Source organism: Hoplias malabaricus, chromosome 1 (assembly GCF_029633855.1).
Source record: "Hoplias malabaricus isolate fHopMal1 chromosome 1, fHopMal1.hap1, whole genome shotgun sequence".
NCBI lineage: Eukaryota > Metazoa > Chordata > Actinopteri > Characiformes > Erythrinidae > Hoplias > Hoplias malabaricus.
Genome location: NC_089800.1, coordinates 48,751,304 through 48,777,465, shown reverse-complemented (window position 1 = coordinate 48,777,465; position 26,162 = coordinate 48,751,304). Strand labels below are relative to the sequence as shown.

General features: G+C 40.6%; 2 protein-coding genes across 4 annotated transcripts in view; both read left to right on the top strand.

Annotated features, from left to right (window-relative positions):
- gab2 (GRB2-associated binding protein 2) overlaps positions 1–9,344 on the top strand; it is a 55,162-nt gene extending 45,818 nt beyond the window's left edge. For 2 of the 3 annotated variants that reach the window (XM_066665635.1, XM_066665653.1), the window contains exons 4-10: positions 1,833–2,395; positions 4,179–4,276; positions 4,427–4,712; positions 4,860–4,950; positions 5,323–5,425; positions 5,887–6,009; positions 6,316–9,344. In XM_066665635.1, coding sequence (XP_066521732.1) covers positions 1,833–2,395; positions 4,179–4,276; positions 4,427–4,712; positions 4,860–4,950; positions 5,323–5,425; positions 5,887–6,009; positions 6,316–6,459 — 1,408 coding nt within the window. In that variant the 3' untranslated portion in view covers positions 6,460–9,344. The remainder of the gene's footprint in view (positions 1–1,832; positions 2,396–4,178; positions 4,277–4,426; positions 4,713–4,859; positions 4,951–5,322; positions 5,426–5,886; positions 6,010–6,315) is intronic. The other variant, XM_066665643.1, reaches the window with a different exon arrangement.
- Positions 9,345–12,586: 3,242 nt separating this feature from the next.
- The window catches only part of zmp:0000001236 (mastermind-like protein 2), a 54,024-nt gene continuing 40,448 nt past the window's right edge, over positions 12,587–26,162 (top strand). The window contains exon 1 of the mRNA XM_066678787.1: positions 12,587–13,860. Coding sequence (XP_066534884.1) covers positions 13,492–13,860 — 369 coding nt within the window. The 5' untranslated portion in view covers positions 12,587–13,491. The remainder of the gene's footprint in view (positions 13,861–26,162) is intronic.

Genomic DNA, 26,162 nt, shown 5'->3' with positions numbered 1-26,162 from the left:
CAAATATGGTGCAGTTGACTTAATAGGTTTGAAATACCAGCGCGGAGGCAGGCCACTTCTTCACAGTGTTGACATTATGCCACATTTGCAGATAACTTGCAAAATGTTTCCAGGTAGAGCATTTTGTCCTTAAACAAACTTCTAAAAAAGCTTTCTGAGCATTTGTCATAAGCGGTGATGTAGAGAGATGTTTGCAGAGGGATCCACATACAGGATGTGTGCAGCAGTCTTCCGTATTTGATCTCATTCATCCTATTGTCTTACATTCCATTTTGAATTTTCCTTCCAAAATGACTAATAATCCCTCATACCTTCGGTGATTGTCAATATGTAACTTTGATAAAGGCGCAATAGCAGGGAAATGTTTAGGGCAGTATTTTCCCTTACAACACCATAAAGATTGTGCTTTTCACAGCAAAGTCATATTTTATTGATTATGACATAATTTTAAAAGACCAGCCACCCTTTAAACTGTGTCATGTATATGATGAATAGACAAAAATTCCATGCAATACATTTTAAAAAAAATGACTTATACTAACGTATTTTCCTTTATTTGACCTGTATAGTTAGCATTGTTTTAAGCTAAATGTCATTGTAAAATCATTATAAAACAATGCTTCAGGCAATAATCATTCCATGTAATAACATTCTGTAAGGCCTTAGATTTTTGGTTCCTATAACAACCACGATAAATTTTACTCTGTGAGCTTCTTCATAATAAAACATTTCATGTCATTTAATATTATTTGAAAATACATGGAAAGCTTAAGACATGCTAACCAGACCCTCTTACTAAAATGATCATAATGTCTAAACAATTCTTCAATTTAATACTAAACAACTATTTCCAGCTTTCATTTTTATTGTATTTGCATTCTTTTTATTATTATTTTTTTTTTGTTGTTGAAATGTTGCCATGCATCTGAACTTGTAACACAGTGCTATTATGACAAAAATAAGCTGAACTCTGTGGTCTTGAGAGTAAAGCTTGTTAGTTCAGGTCCTACAGGGGAGTGTAAGCAAACTCAGCAAGTCAGGTCCCATGGGACCAGGCACTGCCCATTTTACTGTGGGAATCATGCACCCCCATATTCAGCATGCACTCAGTTTTAAACTCATATTATAACCTGCACAACATCATGACTAACAGGCTGACTGGCTAATGCTGGATGTCATTTGAGTCTTATTATGTACCATAGTGTTTATAACAATTTTCCCAAAGACATCATCAAACTCACCTTGCTGTCAATAAAACAGGGAAACACTGCCCCCTGTGGACACTGGAAACATCACTTTATAAATGCCAGTGCATTCAATTGGATGACATTTATAGCAGTAAATAGGAATCAAATGCTGATTTAACAAACACACCTGCTACAAATAATCAACGTTTTCAGGACAGGTGTGTTGTTAGACTAAGGATGGAGCTAATTACAGGGCTGGGCACCTCTGGCCTTTCTTCAAATAATTATTCCCAGGAATGTGTGTACATAGTTTTTTAACTACAGAACCTGTAATATGTATGTACTTTATTCCACAAACTCACCCGGCACTGGCTGAATCTAGATGTATAAATGTATAGAGATGCACTATAGACATGTTCTCTTTTTAATATAAATTTTCCAGGTATTATATCTGCTTATTATATGCAGCATATTGATTGGTATTGGTATGACAGCCCTGTCTATGAATTACAGCTTTACAAAGGTACAAACATTTAACATAACAGATGTCTTGGTCATAATTTTAAAGGAATAAAATCAGACATCCACATTTTATTTGCTATCAGTACTTAATTGTGTTTAACGTACTGAATTTTTCTCCTTCAGGAGTGCCAGCTTTTCTCAGGCTTCTCGGGGCAGTCTACTGGTAGGCAGTGACTCTGCCGTTCAGCGCCTCACTCACGGTGTCTCCCACTGTCAAAACGGTACAGGGGCCCAGCATGGTTCCTACAGCCTGCCAAAACCCAGCAAGCAGCAACAACTCGGATCCCCTCGCGACGGCTGCTATGTCCTGCCCCGTGGCTATAGCTCAGAAGGGGCTTACGACCTGGACTCTGAGGAAGTCTACACCTACAAGACTCCCTGTAACGCCTTGGCCACCTCACACTTCAATGAGCAACGCCCCCCAGACAACTATGACTTGCCCACCACACCTGGGTCCTTCTATCAGATCCCACGCACATTTGACAGGAATCACAACGCCCTGACACCGTCCAGTGCGGACTCCACGGGAGGACCACCACCCCGACCACCCAAGCCCAGCCAAAACTCAGAGATGCACTGGGGCAGCCCCCAGTCCCTCAGCAGTCAGAATGGGGAGGTTGCCAATGTTTCAGTCATTCCAAGGAGGAACACACTTCCAGCTGTGGAGAACATCAGGCTTCACAGAGGTAGTTAGAGTTTTGTTAACACTTTAATAAAGCAGTATTAAAAAGTAAATGGCATTTAGAAACATAGGTGGTCCTTAGTCAAATAGGGCTCCTTTGCTGTTTTTTAAGTTATTATTTCACCATTGTTTCTTAAATTAAAGTGGAAACTATTGATTTTTTTCATATTTAATTTCACCCAGACCTACCAAAGCATTTACTTCTCATTATCTCTGACTTTCTTTGATTGGTGCATTATTCTGTCATAGGCTAGTCCAGTTCTTCTCTCTCTCTCTCTCTCTCTCTCTCTCTCTCACTCTCTCTCTCTCTCTCTCTCTCTCTCTCTCGCTCTCTCTCTCTCTCTCACACACACACACAGTACTGGTTCTGTTCTAAAATCTCTCCCTCTCTCTTTCTCCCTCTCCCTCTCTCGTCAATGCTCGCATCTGATTTGAAACAAAGAGGCAATCTGGCCTGGCCTGCTCTGATCTGCTGGGAGGCTAATGAAATTCAAGCCATGCAGGCAGTCCCAGAGTGGCTCGTTCCGGCCTGATAAGCAGTGAAAAAAACAGATGAGCAGGCTCCATTCTGGGCCTCCACGGTGGCTCTGCGCTCAGTCAGGCCAGGCCAGCATGTCTGGAGTAACAGGAAGTGACCTTTTGACCCTGCCGGTTCACTCACAGTCTGTTCATGCACCTGTGCTTGGCAGCCATTTTTCCCCTGAAACTCTAATCAGCAGGCAATGGAGTGTATGATGAAATAGTTGCATGCATTTGTCTGCGCTGTAAAAGTTTTAGTCACTGTTTGAAAATTTATGCAGGAATGAGTTTTCTTTAATAATGCAGTCATGGAGTCTCACACATACTTTGTGACCTGCAGCAAGTTTTCATTTGAATCTTTCCTCTTGTTACTAATATGAGATATATCCACCTCAGTAATGAAAGATGATAGAAGCTTCTTCTGATAGAGAAAATATTTAGTTTAACTATTGTTTCAGTAAACATTAGTTGAGATAGACTTGCATCTGTCAAAATTACTTTTTTTTCACATCTCTCTGGAAAATAACCAAACATTTTGCAGATTTGACCTTTAACACATGTAGCTTACAGAATGAGATTTTGTGTGTCAGATGTGTTCTCACAACTGGAAATGGGGCAGCCCTTGTTGCACTGCATGCAGGAGGCATGGTATGAATTCACTGTGACTCCAGAACATTACCAGCTCTGTTCACACATGGGCCTAATCGGATATTACCCAGACTTGGTACTAGGCTGATGGCTGTATCACTGTTACAGACATTTGCGTTCACACATACAACTCCTCTGAGTAATGTCCAGAAAAGGTCTGGGGTACCATGCATGTCTGCAAGGGGCTATACTTACTCACTCATGCACAGTTAGCCTAAAATTATCCACAAGGTAGAGCCACTTACTTATGTTTAGGGTTGTCCTTTTCGTGCTTCACACTGTACATACTTTGTGCTCGTTGTGTCCATAGAGATCCAGTCAAATCATATACTCCAAATTTATGTTGATTTTCAAAGATAATAAATGACTTAGATGTGATTGTCTTGCTACAATATTCGTTTTTAAATGGATGTCCAGCATAAATGCAGTCATTCCTCAATATGAAATTTTCCTTATAATAAAAATCACTGTTCCGTCTAAAGGCTCTTTCCAGTGGATGCTTTCAAGCACTGAATATCAAGGAAACATACAAATATTAGAGAATTTAAATTACAGGGGCCAGCTGCAGAAAGATGTGTTTATTTGACATAATGTTTATTCCTTTTTCCCCATCCTCTCAGGATCCTCATTCGAGACCAGCACTCATCAGCGTCCAATCTATTTCAATAACACTGGTCAATCTGTAGAATCTGTGAACGATGGCCACGGCTCCTATCTGGTAAATCCTTTAGTTGTCATTACGTTATCTTTTCTTACTGTAGAATCAGCGCAGAAATACAATGAAACAGTATTTTAATCTATTTCCAGTGTACACTCAAATACTGTCTGTTCTTAGAAAAATCTGATCCGTGCTTCGCTCTTTTTACAGAGATCAAAAGCTCCTTTGACTCGCTCAGACAGTGGCAATTCTGATGATAACTACGTACCCATGAACCCTGGCTCCTCCTCCTCTCCTCTCAACTCTGCCCTGGCAGACAGTCCCAAAAACAACTACATTCCCATGAGTCCTGGCCCACACCACTTTGACTTCCCAGGATTCTCTGCCACGCTGCCAGCAAGGAAAGGCAGTTCGGCGTCACTGTGCCACCGACCGGGCCGTCTGAGTGACGTTACTCCTCCACCAATCAACCGCAACCTTAAACCCAACAGAAAAGGTGAGGGACAGTTTTCACTCTTTTCATTGTATGTTGCACTGGTATGAGCATTCCTGCCCCTGCCAAATTTTTCAGAAGGGCTCTCAATTTAAGACCAAAGTTACATTTTCAGTACTAAAGTTGATTTTGCTTGTTCGTCATTTATAGCAAAGCCAACGCCACTGGACCTAAGAAACAATGCCATCATTGATGAGATTCCTTTCAAAAGCCCTGTCACCTTGTCCTGGACTAGACCCATGTGAGTGTAAACTTTAAACACTACATTTATGAGATCTATACTCAGTATTCCTTTTTTCCATCTTATACAGTTTTGGGGTTTTAAATATTTGAACATTATTGCAGTTGATAATCAAAACTTCTGTGTCATGACATGGACTTTGTTGGGGCTTCTTCTGTAATATGTAAGATATATTTCTCATGGATAAATCTACATTTAATTCTCTGGAATAAAATAGAGGTGGAAGCGTATATGCCTGAATTTGCAGGGGATCTATATAGAAAAAGCTTAAATGGGTGAATACACCACTTTGGATGTGCCAATAAAAGCCTGCACTTCAGAAGAAAACACTCAGAAGAGAGTGACTAACCTCCATTTTATATTTACGCGCAGGCCTGTTATGAACTCCATCTCCTCGCAGAATTGTCGACCCATCTCCACCCAGAGCATCACCAGTACTGATTCTGCAGACAGCGAGGAGAATTATGTGGCCATGGTAAGACATTTTTAGACCCAGTCATGTATTGGATAACTATTCTTAAGCCTTCCTTAAATTAATGTTTTGTGTTTCTTTGTGTGTTCTCCACAAACATGTTTAACTACTTTATATGAAGAGAGTGAATAGCAAAATTCACACCACACAACTAAGTGTAAAGTGGGGAGATGGTTTTTGATTTTGGGCTTTACTTACACTATGACTTTACTATCTGAAAGTTTTTTTACACCATTTGATTATAGCAAACTACAGCTGTTCTTTAAACTGTGTTGATTTTTTTAATGAACTGACTGATAGATTATTCAAACTTACGTAAAAATGTAATTAATTGACTTAGTTTAAAGGTTGTTCCTATGTGGGTCGTAGCTTGGACAGCAACAGCATGTTTCTTTAAACTGTTCTCTTGTACAGGCAACCTCCATGATGTTATGCCTGACTTTACTTCTTTTTTCTCTCTGTAGCAGAACCCAGCATCTACCTCGCCGGCAGTGAGTGGTACCAGCAGCCCTGCTCCTAGGAAATGTGTTAATGTTGACTATTTGGCTCTGGATTTCCAGTCTGGTTCCCCTGGTCCCCACAGAAAGGTAACTCAGACAAAAACCCCTTCTACTGTAAACAGCATGAAGGTTATAACATGGTTGCTGTGATTTAGGGGAAAGCTCCCCACACAGCAGACTAGGAATTCAATTCCCACCTCAGGCAGGGACACAGCGCTACCCCAGTAAGAGTCCTTGTACTGCTGCATTATCTTAGCCCTGTAAAAATAAAAGTAATTCTGGAAAAATACATCTGCCAAATACCGTAAATTCATCTGTTATTGCCTTTATGCAGTTGCAGAAATTGTCTTGAATCAGATTTCCTCCCATCTAATCTTCCCACTCTTCCCACAGCCCTCCACCTCTTCAGCGACATCTGATGAGAAGGTGGATTATGTCCAGGTGGACAAGGAGAAGACACAGGCCCTTCAGAACACCATGCAGGAGTGGACGGATGTACGGCAGTCCAGCGAACCTGCTAAAGGCATCAAGTCCTGACCGAATAATAAAAAGTCAATATGCTAATGCTGGCAGCGAGGCGACATATTGCACGTGGGCCTCATCACCTCCTTCCCAACAGACTGCTGTGCCATGTTATTAAGGACAGACTTAGTCAAAACAGACGGAAGAAACAGCAGAGTGTTACACATAAAAAAAAAAAACACTCTTACAAGATGGAACCCAAAGCCATAACAATCACTTGGTCTTATGAGGAAAAAAACAGCCATTAATCATTAAATCTTGCCTTGCCTAACAACTGGCATCTCCGAGTTGAGTTATGTAAGTTGAGTAATGTGCAACTGAAGAAAAAAAAAAAAAAGGAAAGCTCTCTGAGCAGACTGCCTCATATTTAAAAGGAAAAAAAACACACACAAGATGAATCTTAATTAGGGCAGATGCATGAGAATCATTTTCTTTGGAAGTGTATTATGGGTCACAAAGATCATCGATTTGTAGAAAGTCATCTGGTGCGGTGTCATTACTAATGACAAACAGGCCTTGCAGCAAATTTAGAGAACTGTGCTCTTTTCAGAGTGAGTTTACAATGACAACTTGCCAGTCACATCTGAAATGTACCAATTGTGAAGAGGAAGGAAGATGGTTCCCCAAACATGAGACTCAGCGCGAAGGCTAAAACCTATTTGTGTTTAGGGTAAAGAACACGCCTTTCCATTCATTAAAACTATAGTCAAGCATTTTAGCTGAGCTGTGCATTAAGAAGTCTCCCTTCATGCAGATGTCCAGTTTTAGCTTAGCTGTGCATGTTCGGTGGAGAAGACACTGAAGAGATTAAAGCTGAAACGTTCCTGCTTTACAGATTCAGCAATAAATTGGAATGTTTCTTGTCCTTGCCAAAAGATTGCGCTCATGGACAAACCTGGCTTCATCTGTGTATAAAAAAAATTACAATATAAGAGGCAGTTAATATTGATGTGGTTCTAAAGAATGTGGTGCCCAGATTTTCCTGTTTTCTCTCACCGATATGGGCCATTTACTAAACTGGATTCTAGGCCACATGCCATCGTGTAAGGAAAGGTCAAATAAGGACGGAATGGAAAACACATGCGTTCACTTGTTGCAGATGACTGTTTTTTTTTTTTACTGTTTTTTTAAATACACTTGTGAGTACATGATTTATTTACAGCTATCTTTCATTCATTCATTCATTATCTGTAACCCTTATCCAGTTCAGGGTCGCGATGGGTCCAGAGCCTACCTGGAATCATTGGGCGCAAGGCGGGAACACACCCTGGAGGGGGCGCCAGTCCTTCACAGGGCAACACACGCACACACACATTCACTCACACCTACGGACACTTTTGAGTCGCCAATCCACCTACCAATGTGTGTTTTTGGACTGTGGGAGGAAACCGGAGCACCCGGAGGAAAGCTATCTTTCAGTGAGATATAAATTGAATTGATGTTACGAGTTACAAGTATTTTCGGCTTGCAATCCGCTGGTTCCTCCTGCACGACAACTGTATTAGACTGAAAGTAAAGTCATACTGACCTACTTGTCATTCCAGTCAGTCGTTTTTGAAGCAGCTCCATGTAAAACTAGCAGCTAATGCTTTAAGTCAGATTACTGGGCAGTCAAGACAGCGCATACTGGAGACTCACGAAACAAGCATTACGATAGTCCTACAGAACCATGCAAGTTAGTTTGGGTGGTTCTGTGTCGGATGTCTACTGAGGCTGCAGGTGAAATCTGCATATACACAGCTAGGTATGAGTCTGGGTCAGGACTTTAAACACTTTGTGGGAATATTTCAAGAGAAAAAACAAAGAGACGTGCCAACTATGAACCGCTTCCTGTATTAGCGATGCGCTTGCATTCTCTTTGGAGACATTCTGCAATCGTTATCTTAAAACACCTTCAGATTTTACTAACGATGTCCTTGCATGACCTGTGGCTGGAATGAGGATATGCACAGCTACAGTCACATATCCCACATGATAAATCATCAAATCCAGCTTTTTCAATCAGGAGAGAGTAAAAAATATTGTCATTTCAGTCAGGTTTAAGTTTTAATGGTAGGCTGGAACCTCCAAAATATACATTTTGTATTATGTTTTAAAAACGGTTAATGTCTTAAGACATTTATTTATGCCTTTGAAAGACAGCATTACATGTTCATAATATTCACAGCCATTTTCTATTTATTGTTTGTGAGCTTTTCATTATTGAACACTTGATGGGATAGAGGGAGTGGGTTTGGATCTACAGTTACTCTGTCCAGGTTCTTCTTGACCTTGTATATGGATCAGAAACAGGTGGCAATGTGGATAATGGGACTGCCTTGTCTTTTTTTTTTTTAAATAACACTTATGTTTAAACCTTTTGGGGATGGATTTCTGTGGTAACATTGCACTGGCATTGCCCTCGTTGAACTGTGATTCTGCTGATGGCTAAATGACTGAAATAGGTTCTTTCCATGCCTTTTTTTCTCTGATGAATATGTAATGTGCTGTTCTAGGAGAGTACCTGTAAGTGAACTGAATATCTGTGTTGTGGTAGAGTGTATGCTGTAGTGTGTTGAAAGACCTGTTGTCTGAAAATGATAGAAGAAAAAAAAAAGTTCAAGTTTTCATTTACTGAGTTCACTTTTGAGTATTGTACATTTTGTCTTATTTCTAATACTACTGTAAAGCATTTCTATCTGACTGCTTGTGAATTAATTTATTAATTTATTATGTGCTCACAGGAAGGAAACCTGTAAGAATGACAATATGTGGCTCTACTAACCTTAATTTATGCTACGTGTCTCGATTTTGTGAAGCAATATGCCAAGTAAAGCCAGTAAAATGGTGAAATGTGGTACTTTTGGGATACACAAATACATTTTGTTATTCCATATTATATACTCATAATGTTGATGAAAATAAACTGCAGTGCAAAACACAAGCTCTCAGGCAATGTCTTGTGAAGGGGAAAACACATTTTACAAGTCTCAGACTTATTCATTATATCATTATTATAGGATATATTTATAGGAATATTAATTTGATTAAAACAGAATTTAAGCAGAGTTAAGCAGAGCAGGTAACAGAAATAAGATGTAAACAACAAGTGAAATGTAATTGGCAGAGCTTTGATGTTAAATAAACTATAACCTTTACTTATTATATTACTTTGATGAGGTCTACAATGCAGAAATAGACACTTGAGACGTAAATCACGGTCTCAAGCATCATATTCCTAGATATTTTAATAATAATTTAATGAGATGTTGCCTATTAGAGGCAATAAATAAGACATCACATAAACATCCAAAAAATCTGGTGTGTGGGTGGGTGTATATATATATATATATATATATATATATATATATATATATATATATATGTGTGTGTGTGTGCGCAAGATGTTTCTATGATTTTCATACTTTCGGTTATATTCACTGATGTATTTTAATACAAAAACAATACACCTGAAAGAAATATGTAATTTAGAACACATTAGAAAAACTTTAGATGCAAAATCTGGTGTAAACATGCTCCCCTTCACGATGGTTTTGACTGTGGTGGGCCACTCCCAGTCTGACAGAGATCATTGGCCCCCACTGACCTCTTCTGGCAGCCACAGCCATGACTCAATCGGTCCTACAAAACATCTCCCTGTTCTCTGACTCAGGCTTTCAGAACGTCAACATGTTTTCACCAGAAAATGCTTTTGTCCACTCCTGCCCAGTCAGTGCTGACCAAGCTCTAACTCTGTTATGGACACAATCAGCTGATATTTATACAAAGCCACAGCCTTTAAGAGTGGTCAAGCAATACGACCAGGTTTCAATTCAAGCGCACACTCACACAGATCAGCTAACTATTGATTTCTAATGCAATGTCTGGAAGACCAGACTTGGCACTGATGTCAAGGAAAACAATAAACAGTGCAGTCTTTAAGATCTACAGTGCTGTAGAAGTACATAAACAAAATGCTCCTTTAACAAATAGTCCACCGATTTGAAAGCTTGTCTTTCTTTCAGTTTTACTATCAGAAGGTGCACAATATCAACAATAAAATGCTGTTTTAATTCAGAGGCTCCATTTCAATAATGTTTTAGACATTAGAATAAATCTGACTGTGATTTTTTTGATGGTTTATGCACTGTAGCAGAATTAGTGCTTACTCGCTTTATGCCATGATCAACATGTTTTAGAATCACAGCTTCAACTAAATTAGCAAGAATATATATATATATATAGGAAGAGAAAACAGAAGACAAAAAAAAATGAGTTTTCCACAATAATATATAACTTTAGATTTTATGATATATTAATGATTGAGGGTTTGTTTGTTTTAATTATTTCAGTAATAAAATGTAGTGCTTCAGTTTGAAACCTACCAACCTTCTTTACTTGTAAAACGCTATTAGTTTTTTGTGTAAAAACCAGAGAATGTACTTTTGCCCCAAAACAAAATGTTGATGTGCCCTACATTATCATGCCTTGGAAATATGGAGTGTTTCACAAAACAGGATTTCTGATTAGACGAGGACTGTACAAATTAAATGCCCATCAGCTAATTTCCTCCAGGATTGCGTATTCTGATTAAACGAATAAAGCTGCTCTTAAAATCCCTCCACTGATCTTTTTATTCCCCATTGTGCTTCCAACAATGTTTCAGCAAGTGGCGCTGGAGAGCTGCGATTTCTCTTGAGTTCTTCTCTAATATCGGAGGGTAACAGTTGACTGCAAGAAAACGTAGATTTTTCCATAAATGAGGACTCTGAAACTAAACGGAAGTCATTTTTTTACTCACCACTACCACAATGAACAACTCTGAATCAGAACTGCTCACAAACGATCGCCTATTTAACGTCAAAAGAAAGTTTATTTATAGTTACATGCAGAAAAGCCATTAGTGTCTAAATTAATTATTAAAATATGCTGAGTATTACTATAAAGGCCACGTTAGAAAGAACTGCCTAGTCTTGAATTCATAATTAAAACGTCGTCAGGTTAGCTTTGTTGCTCAACTTGTCTATAAAACATACTCTATTTTCCCACTATTTCCATTTCCCCCCTTGTTTATTGGCAAGTTTGACCCTTAAAAAGTGAAAAACCACAAAACTGAATTTATAAAGTCGGATAATTAAGAGATATAGGCTTACTGCTAAGTACAGGTTGTGTACATGTTAGCTATATAGCTACCACACGGAAAAAATAAAATAAAATTATATATATATATATTTATTCACTTCTTACAATCATTCCCATGTCATAATTAATAGAAATCCCCTATATAGACTGACTGCCCAATAGCTAAAAAATAAAATACATATGAAAATAAAGAAGTTTATTTATTTATTTAAAGGCTGTCAGTCTTAAAGATCAGTTTCACATTAATGTGAGCCTGTACAAGGTTAAGAGGGACTTGGAGAGGAAAGAAAAGGCCTCTAATGCCACAAAACGTAAGGGAAGATGTAAATCAACAGGTTGTTTTGGTTGCTATATCTTGTATGTAAATAAACTCTGATCGTGTTTTGTGCTTCCTTCAAAAAGCATTCAACTCCAACTACTAGATAAAACAGCTGGACTTTCATAGGTCATGTTAGATATTATGTACATCTTTCTACACGCACTGTGCTTTTTATCAACTCCACTTATGCTACATTACAGGTGCTCATAGTGCTCCAGCATCACTGCTGTGTCTGATCCACTCGTACCAGTGCAACACACACTGACATCCCACCACCAAGTCCGTGTCAATGAAGTGCTGAGAATGAAACATATAAAACCTGCTCTGTGGCGGTCTTATGTGGTCCTCACCATTGAAAAAAAAACAGGGTGAAAGTGGACAAAACACAATATGCAGTCGGTTAATGCACAACTACGTTGATGGGAGCTGGGAGAATGGACAGTGTGTAGAAACCGTGAGCTCTGAAGGTTTTTGTTGGTTGTTGTGTGTTACAAGCACAACTCCTATCAACACTTCAGCTGCGTTTCAGTGTGTGTTTCTCCGTGAGCGCCGCTAGAGCGCGCGCCGCTACAACTCACCCCAAACACTATCTACTGTGACGCGCCCGTGCACGCGCGCCCCGGCTCACGAGCCCGGATGAACGTGACTCCATACGAACAAACCAGCAGCGAGCAGCGCGCGCGTTCTCACGCTCCAGCGCCTGGTTCCGTGGACTTCGCTTTCTGGGTTTTGGGTTGTTTTTCCTGAAGAAGGCGTGAAGTAACGCGTTTGTGTGTGTGTTTGTGCGTAAGTGAGAGAGAGAGAGACAATGAGAGGGAGGGAAACCGCTGGAAGTTTGTGAGGATGCAGAGCTCGCGGTGGATTCTGGAGGATTATAACTGCGCGGTGGAGACCCTCGGTAGAAGCTGTAGTTGTCGGTAGCGGAGCCAGAGCTAGAGGAACATCAGTGGTCCACTTTATTACGGCGCGTTTCCGCTGGACTCTAGAGCTGTTGTAGCGTTGGCTCAAATGACGGTTGGAGTTTGTGTTTCATTCCAGCTGCTGCAGTCTGAGAAGTGACCAGGTTGGAGCTTTAGTGTTAATTAAACGCTCTGTGATGAGGGGAGGGGGCTGCCTGCAGATCGAGAAGCGGTTGAGAGGCTGTGATTCCGCGGTGTGTGGAGTGTAGACAGGGGTGGGTAGTTAGCCTACGTTTACTCAAGTGCATGAAGTCTAATCGCAGTACATTTTTCTTTCCTGGAGTCGAGGTTTTTTACTCTGCTGATAGATGCTGGATATCGAGTTACCCAGTTTATTAAGTAGTTTTTCAGCTGCTACGTTTGCACTTAAGTAAGAAAAAAATAAGGCTACACAGTTAGACCTGCAGTACATAACAGAATTAGTGTCAAAATCAGCCCGCGCAAAGGCTGCAGGGTAAAAAAAATAAATTAAACAAGTAACTAGGTATTTGTTTCTTGTGTACCTTTGTGGCCTGCAGTGTTTTGGTAGCTGCTTCTACTCAAATGTTTTAGGAGGATACTTTTTTACTTTGAGTAAATCCTTAACCCCGAGTAACTGTACTTTAACACCAGTATGAGTTTAGGCTACTGTTCCCACCTCTGAGTTCAATGGGCGAGGCGGCTCCGGGTCACGCGGCTCTCCCGCTGCTCGGCCCCGGGATGGTGGGCTCCGCTGGAAGGACGGCGGCGGCTGTTCCTCCGCTGCACAGCGCCATCGTGGAGCGGCTGCGCGCGCGCATCGAGTTGTGCCGGCGCCATCACTCCACGTGCGAGCGCCGCTACGAACGGGGGCGCGCGGAAAGCTCGGAGCGCGAGCGCGAGAACACGCTGCAGCTGCTGAGCCTCGTGCAGCACGGCGGAGCGGCCCCGAGGAGCAAGAGCGGCCGCGCGCTGCACCACAGCAGCAGAGCCAGCACGGATCACAGCAAGAGCCAGAGCTCCGGAGAGACGGACAGCAAAACCAGTACCAGGATCGCTGTGAGTTTTACTGGACACCACACACACCCTGCAGCCCCGTCTGTCCAAAAGCTTGTAGACACCTCCTCTAACGAGGGGCAGATGCTCCCCACCTGTCAGAGATGTTCAACTGGGCACACTCAGGTAGATAGAGAATATATAGAAGAACTGGACAAAGCGGATGAGATGGGGTGGTGTTTTGGGGGCAGAATTAATCACCCAACATTGGTACCTGCCCTCACTTACATATACGTGGCTGAGTGCAATCAAATCCTCACTGCAGTCTTCCAGTGTGTAATGTTAAGAAGAGTAATGCAAAGCACAGTCTATTTTCATTAATAGAAACATTGGGGGAAATGTGTGTTTACAATCAAGTGGGGTCTTTTTTTTTCAGAGGTCTCCAAACCTATCCACAAAGGGCTGTAATTGGTTTTCAAACCAATCAGGCAGACACACCCCCTGATTCCATTTGTTTAATCAACCGCTGCATGAAAGATAGTCCTGAGAGTTAAGCATACACAGTATGGCAGTAGGTGAAGTACTACACCCTTTCAAACTTGGCAGGGGTTACATATAAAACTGGCCTCTCGGAAATCCATTTCAATGCATTACTGCTTCTTGGCCTGTGGTTAATGGCTCAACTCTGTGCTGGGATACATGCTCTGCATGGTTCTTTATCACACCATAAAGATCCTGCTGTTGCCACAAGTCATGGCCATTTTGATTTGGTATTAAATTAATCTATGTGTCTTCTGTGTTAAAAATATATAAATATAAAAAATAACTGGCATCTTCCACATTAAAAGCATCTCTAACTCTGTCCATCAGTCTGTCACATGAGTACAGAGAAAGAGCTTTTGTTCAGTAGGGTCACTCAAGTGCACCTGATCCTTCAAAGCACTCACGAAAGAGAAAAATAAAACATGAGCCGAGATTGCTTCTAATTTATACTGAATACATACATATTCATAAGAGTCTGCCCAGTTTACAGCTTCCTTCATCAGGTACATTGGCTTCCAGTGTCTGAACATGTCCGATACTAAATCCTCCTGTTAACCTTTAAAGCCTTGCATGGCCTTGTACCTGTCGACCTCTCCGACTTATTACTCCTCCATGCCTCATTGTGCAAGCGAAGGCACTCAGAATCCGGCCTTCTATAGGATCAAGCTCTCCACTATGGGTGGCATGTCTTTTATTGTCGATGCCTCCACCCTCTGAAACTCTCTACCCTCATCTATTTGCTCTTCTAACTCTCTCTCCATCTTCAAAGCTCAGCAAAACCTACCTATTTTCTGCAAACTTTCACTCCCTCTGAAATATGGGTACACCCCCCACCCCCTCCCCTGACAGTGTAAAGTGACCTTGGGTTTGTGAAAGGTGCTCTATAAGTCACTGTTGTTGTTGCTGTTGTTGTTGACTGAGAGCCACATACAGGCCAAGTCTACTCTACTCAAAGTAATTTAATTTTATAGGTTTTATACAGCAGTAAAATAGTCACCTCAACTCTAAAGAGCTAAGAATATGACCCAAATCTGTAAAGTAGGAGCCCCTTTCTGTTGCCGTAGATCTGAGATCTTGAGAAAGCTGTTGAGGTCAGTAGGTCAGTGTTGCCCCCTTATTTCCCACAGTACTTTCCCTGTTTGACAGCTTTCAAAGCTGGAATCACAGTCAAATATCGTTTTTATGATGTGTCTTGATGGGTTTAGTTCACATATGAGAAAGTTTTATAAGAACATGACTGCAGTCTTTTATATTTTGTCAAAATTAAACGTGACCCAAAATGACTTGCATTGAAATGTGGGTATAGTTTTTGTTTGTTTGTTTGTTTTTGTTTGTTTTCCCTTTGTTATTTGATATCCTGTGATGAAACCATTTATGAGATACAAGGTTTTGTTCTGACAGTCCTAATGTAAACCTAATATAAACTCACCAATTCATTACTGCCTTCTGGTCCTCATAAAAGACATAAGCACTGACCTCAGGATGTTGCAGTTCAGCAAACACAAGACTAAACGGCCTTGTCCTGTGCCATCCATTGTCATTGGCTATTATCAGAGGCTGACCAGACTGTTCTCAAAGCATCTACTTGAATGATTCTCTGACCATAAAAGTGTTTGAAACATGCGTCCCTGTGCATACATGTTTAGAACCGTTGAATAGGTTTCCTGGCTGTGTTTACTCAAAGTCAAACAGGCCTTGAAAAGGCAGTTGTTGGGGGCCGCCCAGTAATTAAGCGCCCTGGGCATCGGGATGATTTTGTTATTTCCTAATTTCAGCGTAGTGACAGATCTGGGAACAGAGGGAAGGGCATACGGAACACTCTCTCACGGAAGGAGACCGTGAACAGTTGTGTTTGCTCATCCAAGACCAGATAAGAGACTACAGACACGAAGAAGGAGACACTTTAGCTGTGTGCAGCGATCCCCTAGGATTAGCTACTGGAAATGATGCCTCGCATGTCTGGCATTTCAGACAGATTTGTCTTACGGTGTAGAGCCATAACAGTTTGTTTGTATAAAGATTTTTAAAGGAGTAAAGACCTTTGTGCTGTGTAAACATGAGTGAGAGGAATTAGTGCTCCTGTAAAACATTGTGTCCTGCGATGGGATGTTTAGGATATTGCAAAATGACTGGCTCTAATTAAGCTCCAAATGGCAAGCTTGAAAATAATATGAGGAAGGAGGAAATGCCTAAGTGTTTTGTGGTGTTTCTTGGCTCTGAAGCTGTAGGAGAGAAAGCTGGAGCTTGGCCCAACCCTGGATGAACTCTCCAGTGGCCTGAAGCAGTCAGTCCAGGTCCTGAGAGACTACCCCTCAAGCCAGAACCTAGCTCGGGATCTCATAGTGGATCCCAGGAACACTCTCGCTCTTGACTTTCATCTCTACATGGAATAACATTAATCTTAAACGGAGCACCATTCAGACTTGGACGAACGCCAGACCTTCTATTCCTTCACTAACCAAGAGCGGAGGAATTCACAGGCTTTGAGTTGGTGCAGTGACAGAAATTCATTTTTCCTCTTCTCCAGGAAGAGTGTCAGTAGCTTGCAAAGAACCACGCGACACGTTTGCCGTCTCATGTTCCTCGCTTCTTTATTCAACCTTCTAGGACTCCCCTCTCTAAACATATCCACCTTAAAGAGGAAGGTACAAATTGAGCCGTAAAGAAACAAGGGTTGAGTCAGAAACGTGAATAAAGCCGAAAAGTGGAAGAAGAAAAAGTTCGCTAAGGAATGCGAACGTGCATAAGGGGAGTTTGGTGGAAAAACTCCAGCAGGATTGTTCGCGCTGCCGAAATCAAAGGCATTCCGGTCTCATCTGTGCTAGCTCTCCTAGCGGCATCTTTGTGAGGCGCCCCCTGTGTACGCCTCATGTTTTATTCACGGTCTGTGAGATGGCTGAGGCTTTGAAGAGCACTGAAACCGTTCAGCATATACATCCCCTGCTTCCATTTGCACAGCATAATGGCTCCAGCTCAACGTTGCACCTCCCCACCCCCCAAATTCTGATCCAGGACCAGCTTTCCCTAAAAAAGAATCCCAGCCTCAGTTGTTATTAGAGAGCTGATTAAACTGGTCTCAGATAAGAACCAAAGGCTGATTTCTTCCAGCTCCACACAATGGAAAGCAATCAGTGGGAAGCGAGCTCTGAGAAGCGCAGGCTGGTCGTCTCATATGTGCTAGAGCAGTGCTGTCATCTGCTTCATCCAACAGCATGTGGCTCAACTTGGATGCCAGTCGTGTTTTGAGGGCTTAGATTTTAACCCATGGACATCTGGTAGCGATCCTCGATTCAGGTCCAAGATTTTTAACAGTGCCCTTAATACCTTTGGTCGTTAAGAATGGGCAGACAAGGAGAAGCCTGCATGCTGACGTTCTTATGTTGTGCTCTACGCAAGTGATTCCTGATAAGTGGAAAAATACATTGAAACCCTTGTTTTAAGTATGTTGTTTATGGATTACTCATCTGCAAATGTGTTCAATAGCACTATCCAAAGCAATATTTGACCAGATTTACTTTCGCCGACTTTGTGTTTATCCCCTTTATCTGCTGTAAATCTGCTACCGGGGAGTAGATGGCATGTGCGAATGTGCATCTTGAGCATGGTAAAAATGATCAGCATGTGAAACTTTGCTCTTTGGAGCCTTTTGTTTCCTCCCTTATATAAAATATCCCTATAAAAGAAGCATGAACTGCCTTTATAGTTAGATTTTGTGATAAAACGTGTGAGGTCTTGTTATCTGAGAAAAGTAGGTTAAACGGCTAGAGAATTAAAGGGTTAAAGTGGTGGAAAATCTGATGTGTGCGTTAGGCTGTTAGCTGGACAGAGTTGTGGACAGCAGCAGGAATTTGCTGAGGTCTGAACTTAACAATGAGCTGCAGTGCAGGCACTGAACTGTTCTCACAGTGAGCTGATAAACTGGATTGTGCAAGACACTTCTGCGCTACGAAAGACGGTTTAAGGATCGTGTGAACTTCAGTTCGTTCATTGTTGTGTGGCCAGTTTAGTGGACTTTAAAATGGCCACTGTATGAAGCTGGTGGAACATGAACTTTTTGGGTCTGCTGTCTGCACTGTAATATTCATGTGAAGCTGTGGATATAAAGCAGAAAAGGACTGCACTGAATGTTTCAGTACGCCCTGCACAGCAGTCCATTCATGCTCCATATGATTTCTTTAGTACAGAGAGCTCTCTGAGCTCCATCAGGGTTTTCCTGCCTGACTAAATAAGATGGATCGGAGGAAAGAGTGTGAAGAAAGGGATGAGGAGAAAGGGGAAAAGGGGGTTGGCTCACTATGTCCTTCGACAAGCGGGGCGCTTTGTCGGACTTAACAGAAATCCGACCCCTGTGGGAACGTTCAGGTGTGCATGTGTTCACGCATGCCTGATGGAATCTCTGAATCTCGGCACTGAAAAAAAAAGCATTAGTCTCCTTACTTTCATGCAGCTATAAACAAATAAACAGCAGTATATCTGAGCAATGGTACATCAGTAACCACGTGGTTCTATCCCCTGCTTAGTTTTTTCAAATATACACAAAGTACTCGTTACATATTTAACTGTGAGTAAATGAATAATCTTTCATTTATTATTCATTGGTTTGTGAAAGGCTTTTCAAAGGCTCCAAAATAGTGTTGAACCATATAAAGTGCTACAAAGATGTTATTATAAGTTAATATATATAAAAAAAAATGCATTAAATTCTGGTATGAGAAATTAAACCATGCTTCATCATCGGGCAATTTACAAACAGCTCATTGGTCTTCAGCAAAAAGATTTACTGAGTAATAGAACACTCTTAGGGTATACACATTTCAGGGTATATATCCCAGTACTGTACATATAGCAAGTAATAACACACACACACACACATCTCCAAAAGTGAATATTTGTCTCTAATGCCACCCTTTTTAAATCTCCCCCAAACACACACACTGCCACCCACCTCAGGAGTGTGGAGGTGAACACATGCTTCCTCTAAGACAAGTGAGACTGCTTCTTTCAAACTGCCACTAGCACAAGAGCACGGAAGAGCTTAACATGCTGGAGAACATAAAATGCCCAGATGGTGGCTTAGTGGTGAGCACGTTCGCCTCTCAGCTCTGGGATCCTGGGTTCAAGTCCCATCTGAGTGGAGTTTCCATGTTCTTTCTCTGTCTGCATGGGTTTCCTCCAGGGTCTAACCACATGGAGGTTCGGTGAATTGGCTTCTCTAATAACTTTCCTGGTGTGTGAGTGAATGAATGGCTGAATGTGTGGGAATGAATGTATCTGTGCGCAGATATGGACTGGCGCTCTGTCCTGGGTGAAACCCTAGTGCCCGATGCGGTCCTCCAGGTGGACGGTCGTTCCTGGTCGAGAGTATGCTGTGCGCGTTTGTCTGCTGCATCTCACCAGTGTGTGTGTGATTACATGTAGAGAGAGCAGAGAGCAAGGCTAATTGTCCTCTCTAAACCCTCCAACTTCAAAAGACTGGGACATCATTTTGATTTGCATCTGTGATCATTCAGAATCCTTAAAAGTTAATTTTTAAAGCTGCATTAACTCTATACACATTATCATGATTATAGCCGTTCTGTTTTAATTTACATCTACACTAAAGAAATTCATTGAATTCAGGTGCAAATATGCACCTTTTGCTCTGGAATGAAAAGGATTTAAGGTTCCTTACTGGATTGTAAGGCCCTGGTGAAACTACTGGGAGTACATTTATGTTGTTTATATCTGGCAGAGTATTGATGTTTGCAAAATGTGCTTTTGAAAAGTCCATATTTTGTATAAACAGCTATAACACTTTTCACCATTTAGTGTTCATGCTACTTAAGGAAGAATTTTTGTATTTCCCAGATTTAAGAACATGATCAGTGCTCAGTTGTTTTGCATTTCACATTGTTGTGTGACAATAGACTTGGATGAGAGCCTTGTGGTGGTGGGGTGGTAATTTGGGGGACTTCAAACATACTCCACTCTCTCTAGATGTCACCGTCCTCTTCCAGGAAATGAGAAAGTGGGCTCCTGATGTCAGCGGCAGACCCCTGGTCGGGAATGCTGGGTCACATCAGGGGCTTTTTGGCTAGATCAGAGTTCAGCACTGTTTACACTACGATTCAGGATATTTCTCGCGGCCCGGCCAAACAGCCCGCCGTTCCCAGGCTCCACGCTCTCAGCTTTCCAGAGCCATGAAAAGGAGCACAAGTACTCTCTTTTTCTCCTTTTTCGTTCTCCCTTGCTCGTCCCCTCCCTTGCTCCCCTCCCCTGCTCCTCTGAGGTCAAAGTCATTTGTGTTGTGGTGATTTTCCTCTCCTTGATACAAGCAGCCTGGGGAATTAGAAGCTATTAACTATACTCTCAAGCAGTTGCAACAAGCAAAAGTTCTGTTTAAAGTGTCAGTTCTGTGTTAGATGGGAGTGTTGTGTGCAAAATGTAATGATGGGGATTTCTACAAACTTGTGCAGGTTAGATTTGATTAAAGCTCTTCAAGCTAAACCAGCATTGGAGTCATGAGCAATTTCAGCACTTCAGTACTGACGCTATCAAACTAAACTTTGCGGATTTACTCAAATGTACATCAAGCCAGTCTGGCCCATGTTTTAGAAAAATTGCAAATGGGTCATTTTAAATCTCTAGTGATAAACGTCCATTCTAATGAAAGGAATCTACCTTTTTTTGATTATTTTACTCTTACAGGTAAAGAGTAATATATATATATTTTATTCTCTTCACCTCAGGATCACAGTAAAATATGATATACCCACGAGGAAGTACATAAAGTCCTGCGACTCCCATGTTTACAAATGATGATAGTGTAAACAAAGCAATTGGAGCGTGTGTCATCAGGTTACAAGGTTTCCTGTTTAATGCTGTAGAGACCGACCACATGCTCTGTGCTCTCTGTTATGGAGCTTTTCAGCATGCAGTCTCTGGCCTGCGCTTTCCTTGTTTGCATTGTTCAGTCATCAGACTACGGCTGCTGTTCTTTAGTCAGCTATTGAGTTTCTCAGCAGTGAGTTTGTGTCATTTGACCTCAGTTGGCTGTTGTGTTGTCCAAGATTGACCCTTTCTTTTCGCTGTTGTTAGTCTTTCTGTTTAAAAGTATGAAGGCTTATATTAACCCCTGTTAGCACCTGCAGAAAGGCATATGAAAACTAGAATTACAGAGTTTTCTTAGACACTCCAACATTTCTTCTCAAAATAGGAGCTTTAGGAATTTGCCTCTCTTTGCTGCAGTGGTAGCTTCTAATCTTCTTGGAAGGGTTTTTACTTGATGTTGGAACATTGTTTTGAGGATTTAATGATATTCAGCTGTGCAAAAGCCTTAGTGAGTGCCAGAACTGATTTTGGATGTTTAGTTCTGGATAGTTCCAACTCACCACAATGCTACTGAAAAAGGATTCAGTAGTCCAGAGATTGCAGTATCACAGCTTAACAGCGCAGTGCCGAGGTAGATTTATACTCCTTTGGCCAACACTTGACACTGGGCATAGTGACCTTAACTTCATGCACTTCTGATGCAGAGAGTTCCATTTCATTTAATTGTCTGGTACATGTGCGTCCCCAGTGGGGGCATTTTAACGTAGATGAATTCACTAATTAGAAAAGGACATTTGGACAGTTGTAAATGAATAAATAATAGTAGGGCAAATAGTAGATTGGGAGATCATTTCCTGAGTTATCATAGCATTAAATATTTTCAAGTTTAAAATCATTGACTCATTTGAATGGCTTTGCATTTCAAATTCAGTGTATATGCGTGGTATTTATTCTGACAGTTGTTATCACAAGGCATCTTAAACCTGAAATCTGTGCATGGACAGTGAATGAGCAAGTTGAAACTGGCAGTGACAGGAATAGCTCCCTAAGAGCCTGAGAAAGAAACCTTGAGAGGGAACTAAGTCCTAAAAGAGGAACCTGGATAGTGGATAGAGACGGTAGAGATGGTAGTTCCAGATGAAGTGGGATTAAAGGGGAAAAAAAGTCATATTACAATATGGGAAGAGTAGTCCAGTGAACAAAAAATCTGTGGGCATTACTCTTTGGACATATGCAGAATGTATGAAGTGATTATTATTCATCTGATTATTAATGGCACACAGAAAAGTAGTACTATAATTCATAATAATACATTCAGTAAGATATTATGGGTACCATTTTAATCAATGGCCTACGTGTCTGATACATAAAACAAGGAATTCAAGTGCAAATGCCTAAACTAGTGGATTTCTTTACTCCTAATCAGTACATTACTATTGACATACTAGTTTCAATAATTTATTAATTCTATATAAGCTCTCTCTCTAAGATACTAGGACTGTAATGCATTCTCACTCAGGATGTGGAACTCTTTATTGGTGCCTGGGCACTGAAACTTTTCTAATTCAGATACTAACCGGCTCAACTTTTTAAAATTAACATAGAATTCTCTGAACGTAAGGTGTTCTTCTAGAGCTGCTAACATCTCTTATGGTAAATATAAGAAAAAAAATATTTCCTCATAGGTTACCAGCGGGTGGATTTTTCTTTAGTCAATAACTTCCACTGTAATCCAGAGCCACAGATGTCTCTAGAGGGTGAGTCAAAAGTTGCTTATATTTCTTTGATATGCTTCCATTTGGAAAAAACTTGGCCTTGATCCAATTTGGTGGCCATGTTCCAGCCTAAAAGATAGGCCCCCTCAACCATTGCTTGCTGGGGGATTCAGATAAATGGGTGTACTGTGACTCACCCTGTGTATATATCAGCCAAATGATGGACATCTATTAATGGTATAAAAGCAGCCACTTGATCAATTTGCATAGCTGATTTATCTGGTGTATAGCCATAAAAACATTAATAGTTTATGACAAACCTGGAAGACTGTTCCAAAAAATAATTTATCTTTTTTGGAGTATTCGCTTGCTTAGGTACATGCCACCCTTTCTTTTTGAACTGCAGCTAATACACCTGCACTGGACAACTCAACATGTTTGAGGAGAATGCTAACTGCACACGTTCTGTTATATTAGCTGTTATATTGGCAAACAGATCCCTGCATTGGCGAGCATGATGCTAAGGGGGGGGAGTGGGAGGGCCGTCTTACTCACACAGAGAAATTGAGGCCAATTACACTGTCTCTGATGGCAGTGACATCACTGAGGATCACATTCTCCCAGTGATCTTAGAAACCTGCACCACTTGAGAGCCCTTGGAACAATTTTCTATAAATATTCTTGCATTTTTAGTAAATTCATGCGTCACCGAGTGAAGGGGTTATGCTTGTTGAGACGCACAAGTCTACGAGTGTGTTTACTAAACCAGCCTTTAAATTAGGACAGGACTTCTGAAAGGAGAAGGATTTGGGCCTCTTGTGCTTTTGAATAGAGCAGGGTTTTTTATTATTATTATTATTATTTTGGGTGATATTTATTTATTTCATGACAGAGAGGGAAACTGATGCCTTCTTGCAGAGGAAAGGGGTCCCTGTGAGGTCAACTTTGTTATGACAGACATGCCTCTCTATGTGGATAATCTATCAAAGCAGCCGGTTCTGTGTTGCTCTGCATTAGAACATGGGATATGAAAACGCAGAGGGAGTGTTTGTTTTTACTCTTCTCTGTGTGTGTGTTTTTATTTTGTGAAGTCACAGTTTTTTTGTCACAGTCACTTTTTTTTGGAAGAAGCCTTCAGCATGTAAATTCAGATGCCATTCGTTGTCTACCTGTCTGAGTCTGTCTATATATATATATATATATATATATATATATATATATATATATATATATATATAATGTTTCCTGCATATTCTTTACTGTCATGACTCAGACAAAAGCAATAGGAATTGTGATCACAATGCAGGGTATTGTTGATTTAAAATGGAAAATGATAATTGTCTTGACTCATCTGTGTCACCTTGATTTTTTTCGTGTATGCTGTACTTAACCGTTAAAACACTCTCTAATCACTCTTAAAACACTCTGTAATCACTGTGAGAAATAATGCGTGTTTGGTATTGCTTATATCTCTCTCATGGCTCTCTAAAACAAACAGAACAATGTTGTACATGTATATTATAAATCTTCAGTGTTTTAGTCTATTAGTGTTTATTTACAAACACTACAGTGGAAAGTTACTGATTAAGTACCAATATGGTATGTAAATTAGGGAGGGGGGGGGATTTTGATTCTTTTCTGGTCTGTCTCAAAATATAAACTAAGACCTAATAAATGACAGCCCTCCCATAGGTAAATCTAATTGGTACATTAAACAGTTTCAGTAAGTACAGTAAAAAGAGTCCCCCTCAAATACTCTGATTTCACTGTATGGTGGTTGGTGGTTGACTTATGGTGTGTTATTCATGACTCATTCACACCTGGTCTTGGGACACATCCTTTAAAGACATGCTTGGATTTGTGGCTCTGAGTATTTTGGATGCTATGATGGGTGAAGTGCTTTTCACCCTAAACATTTTTAACAGAATTACTTCATCCCTGTGTGAAATTTGAAGTGTCATGTTAATATAAACTGCATTCTTTTTACATGTGCTTATATTTAAGTCTGGGTACAGCACATGGGCACTGTGAACCATGGCCTTAGAAAAAAGGGAAAAAAAGAAAGGCTCCAGGTGGGAAGAAAATTATAGCTAGCTTGGACAAGGGCCACTTAGCGCTGCAGTCAGCCCCTTTGAAAATAACAAACCATTAAATCAATCACATTAAACGCTACCATTACTTTCAGGGCCAAGTGAGGCCTTAATGGTATTAAGCAGTGTATCGGAGATTCAAACCTGTGTTTGCTCTTTTAATAAATCCATCCTTGTGGCTTTGTAAGAAATTTTACATCATATAATAGCTGGGAATATACCTTATTCCTTGGTGCAGTGAGTGACATAACACAACAGATACTAGAACACACAAATGTCTTTCATATCTCTCAAGTGCACTGCAAAGAGATTTGACCCTACATCCTTTCTGTAATTGTTGAAGCCTAAAACATTTCTTATACAGTATTCTGTGTCCTGTTTAGGCTGAAAAACTGGATAAATGTAAAAAAAGTGTTTAATTCACTTCACACCACTTCATAAAAAGCAATGATCGTTAAAGGCTGCAAGTTCAAGTACCTTTGCAATAAACCTCAGAGGGCAGATTAGCCCCATTTGAGTGAGCAGATTAGTCCCACGCTTTAACACTGATGTTATAAGGAACATTTAGCACCAAAAGCCTTTAGAAAAAGACACTTTATGCAATTTGTGTCAACACATCAGAGCATGTTTCTATATATCAGTCTCAAAGGTACAGTGAAAACACAAGTTCAGGTTAGTTTGTTTATAGAGGATCCTGTTAAAACCTGAGGCAACCAAACACTACGCTGTGTACACGACAACAACCATAACTAGATGTCAATCCGACATTCAGTGTTCAATGTTAAGATTTCTTGGTTATAAAGCAGGCCTGGATAGTAATATATGTATAAAATATATAGCAGTTAAAATCATAATTAAAATACAATAATAATTTTCATTCTGCTAACTTATTAATTACATTAATTTATCTCACATTTAAAATAAAAAGGCATCAACTAACTTACTTTACTGTGTAGTTTATTGCTTTAAAAAAAAGAAACTTCCCTAAGTGATCCATGTAGTAAGTCACTGACATTGCACAACTGTTTCCTGGCTTTAAAACCACATTCATCAGCATTCATCATCTGACCGTTTCTTGTCACAGAGCCAGTGTGTATGTCTTACTATCTCACACACTTTTGTTTGTACATGACTCTGTGAACACAAATTGTCTTATTCAGGGAACAGGAAGTTGAGAGAACTGAGCAGCCGGCTATTTCAGAAATGT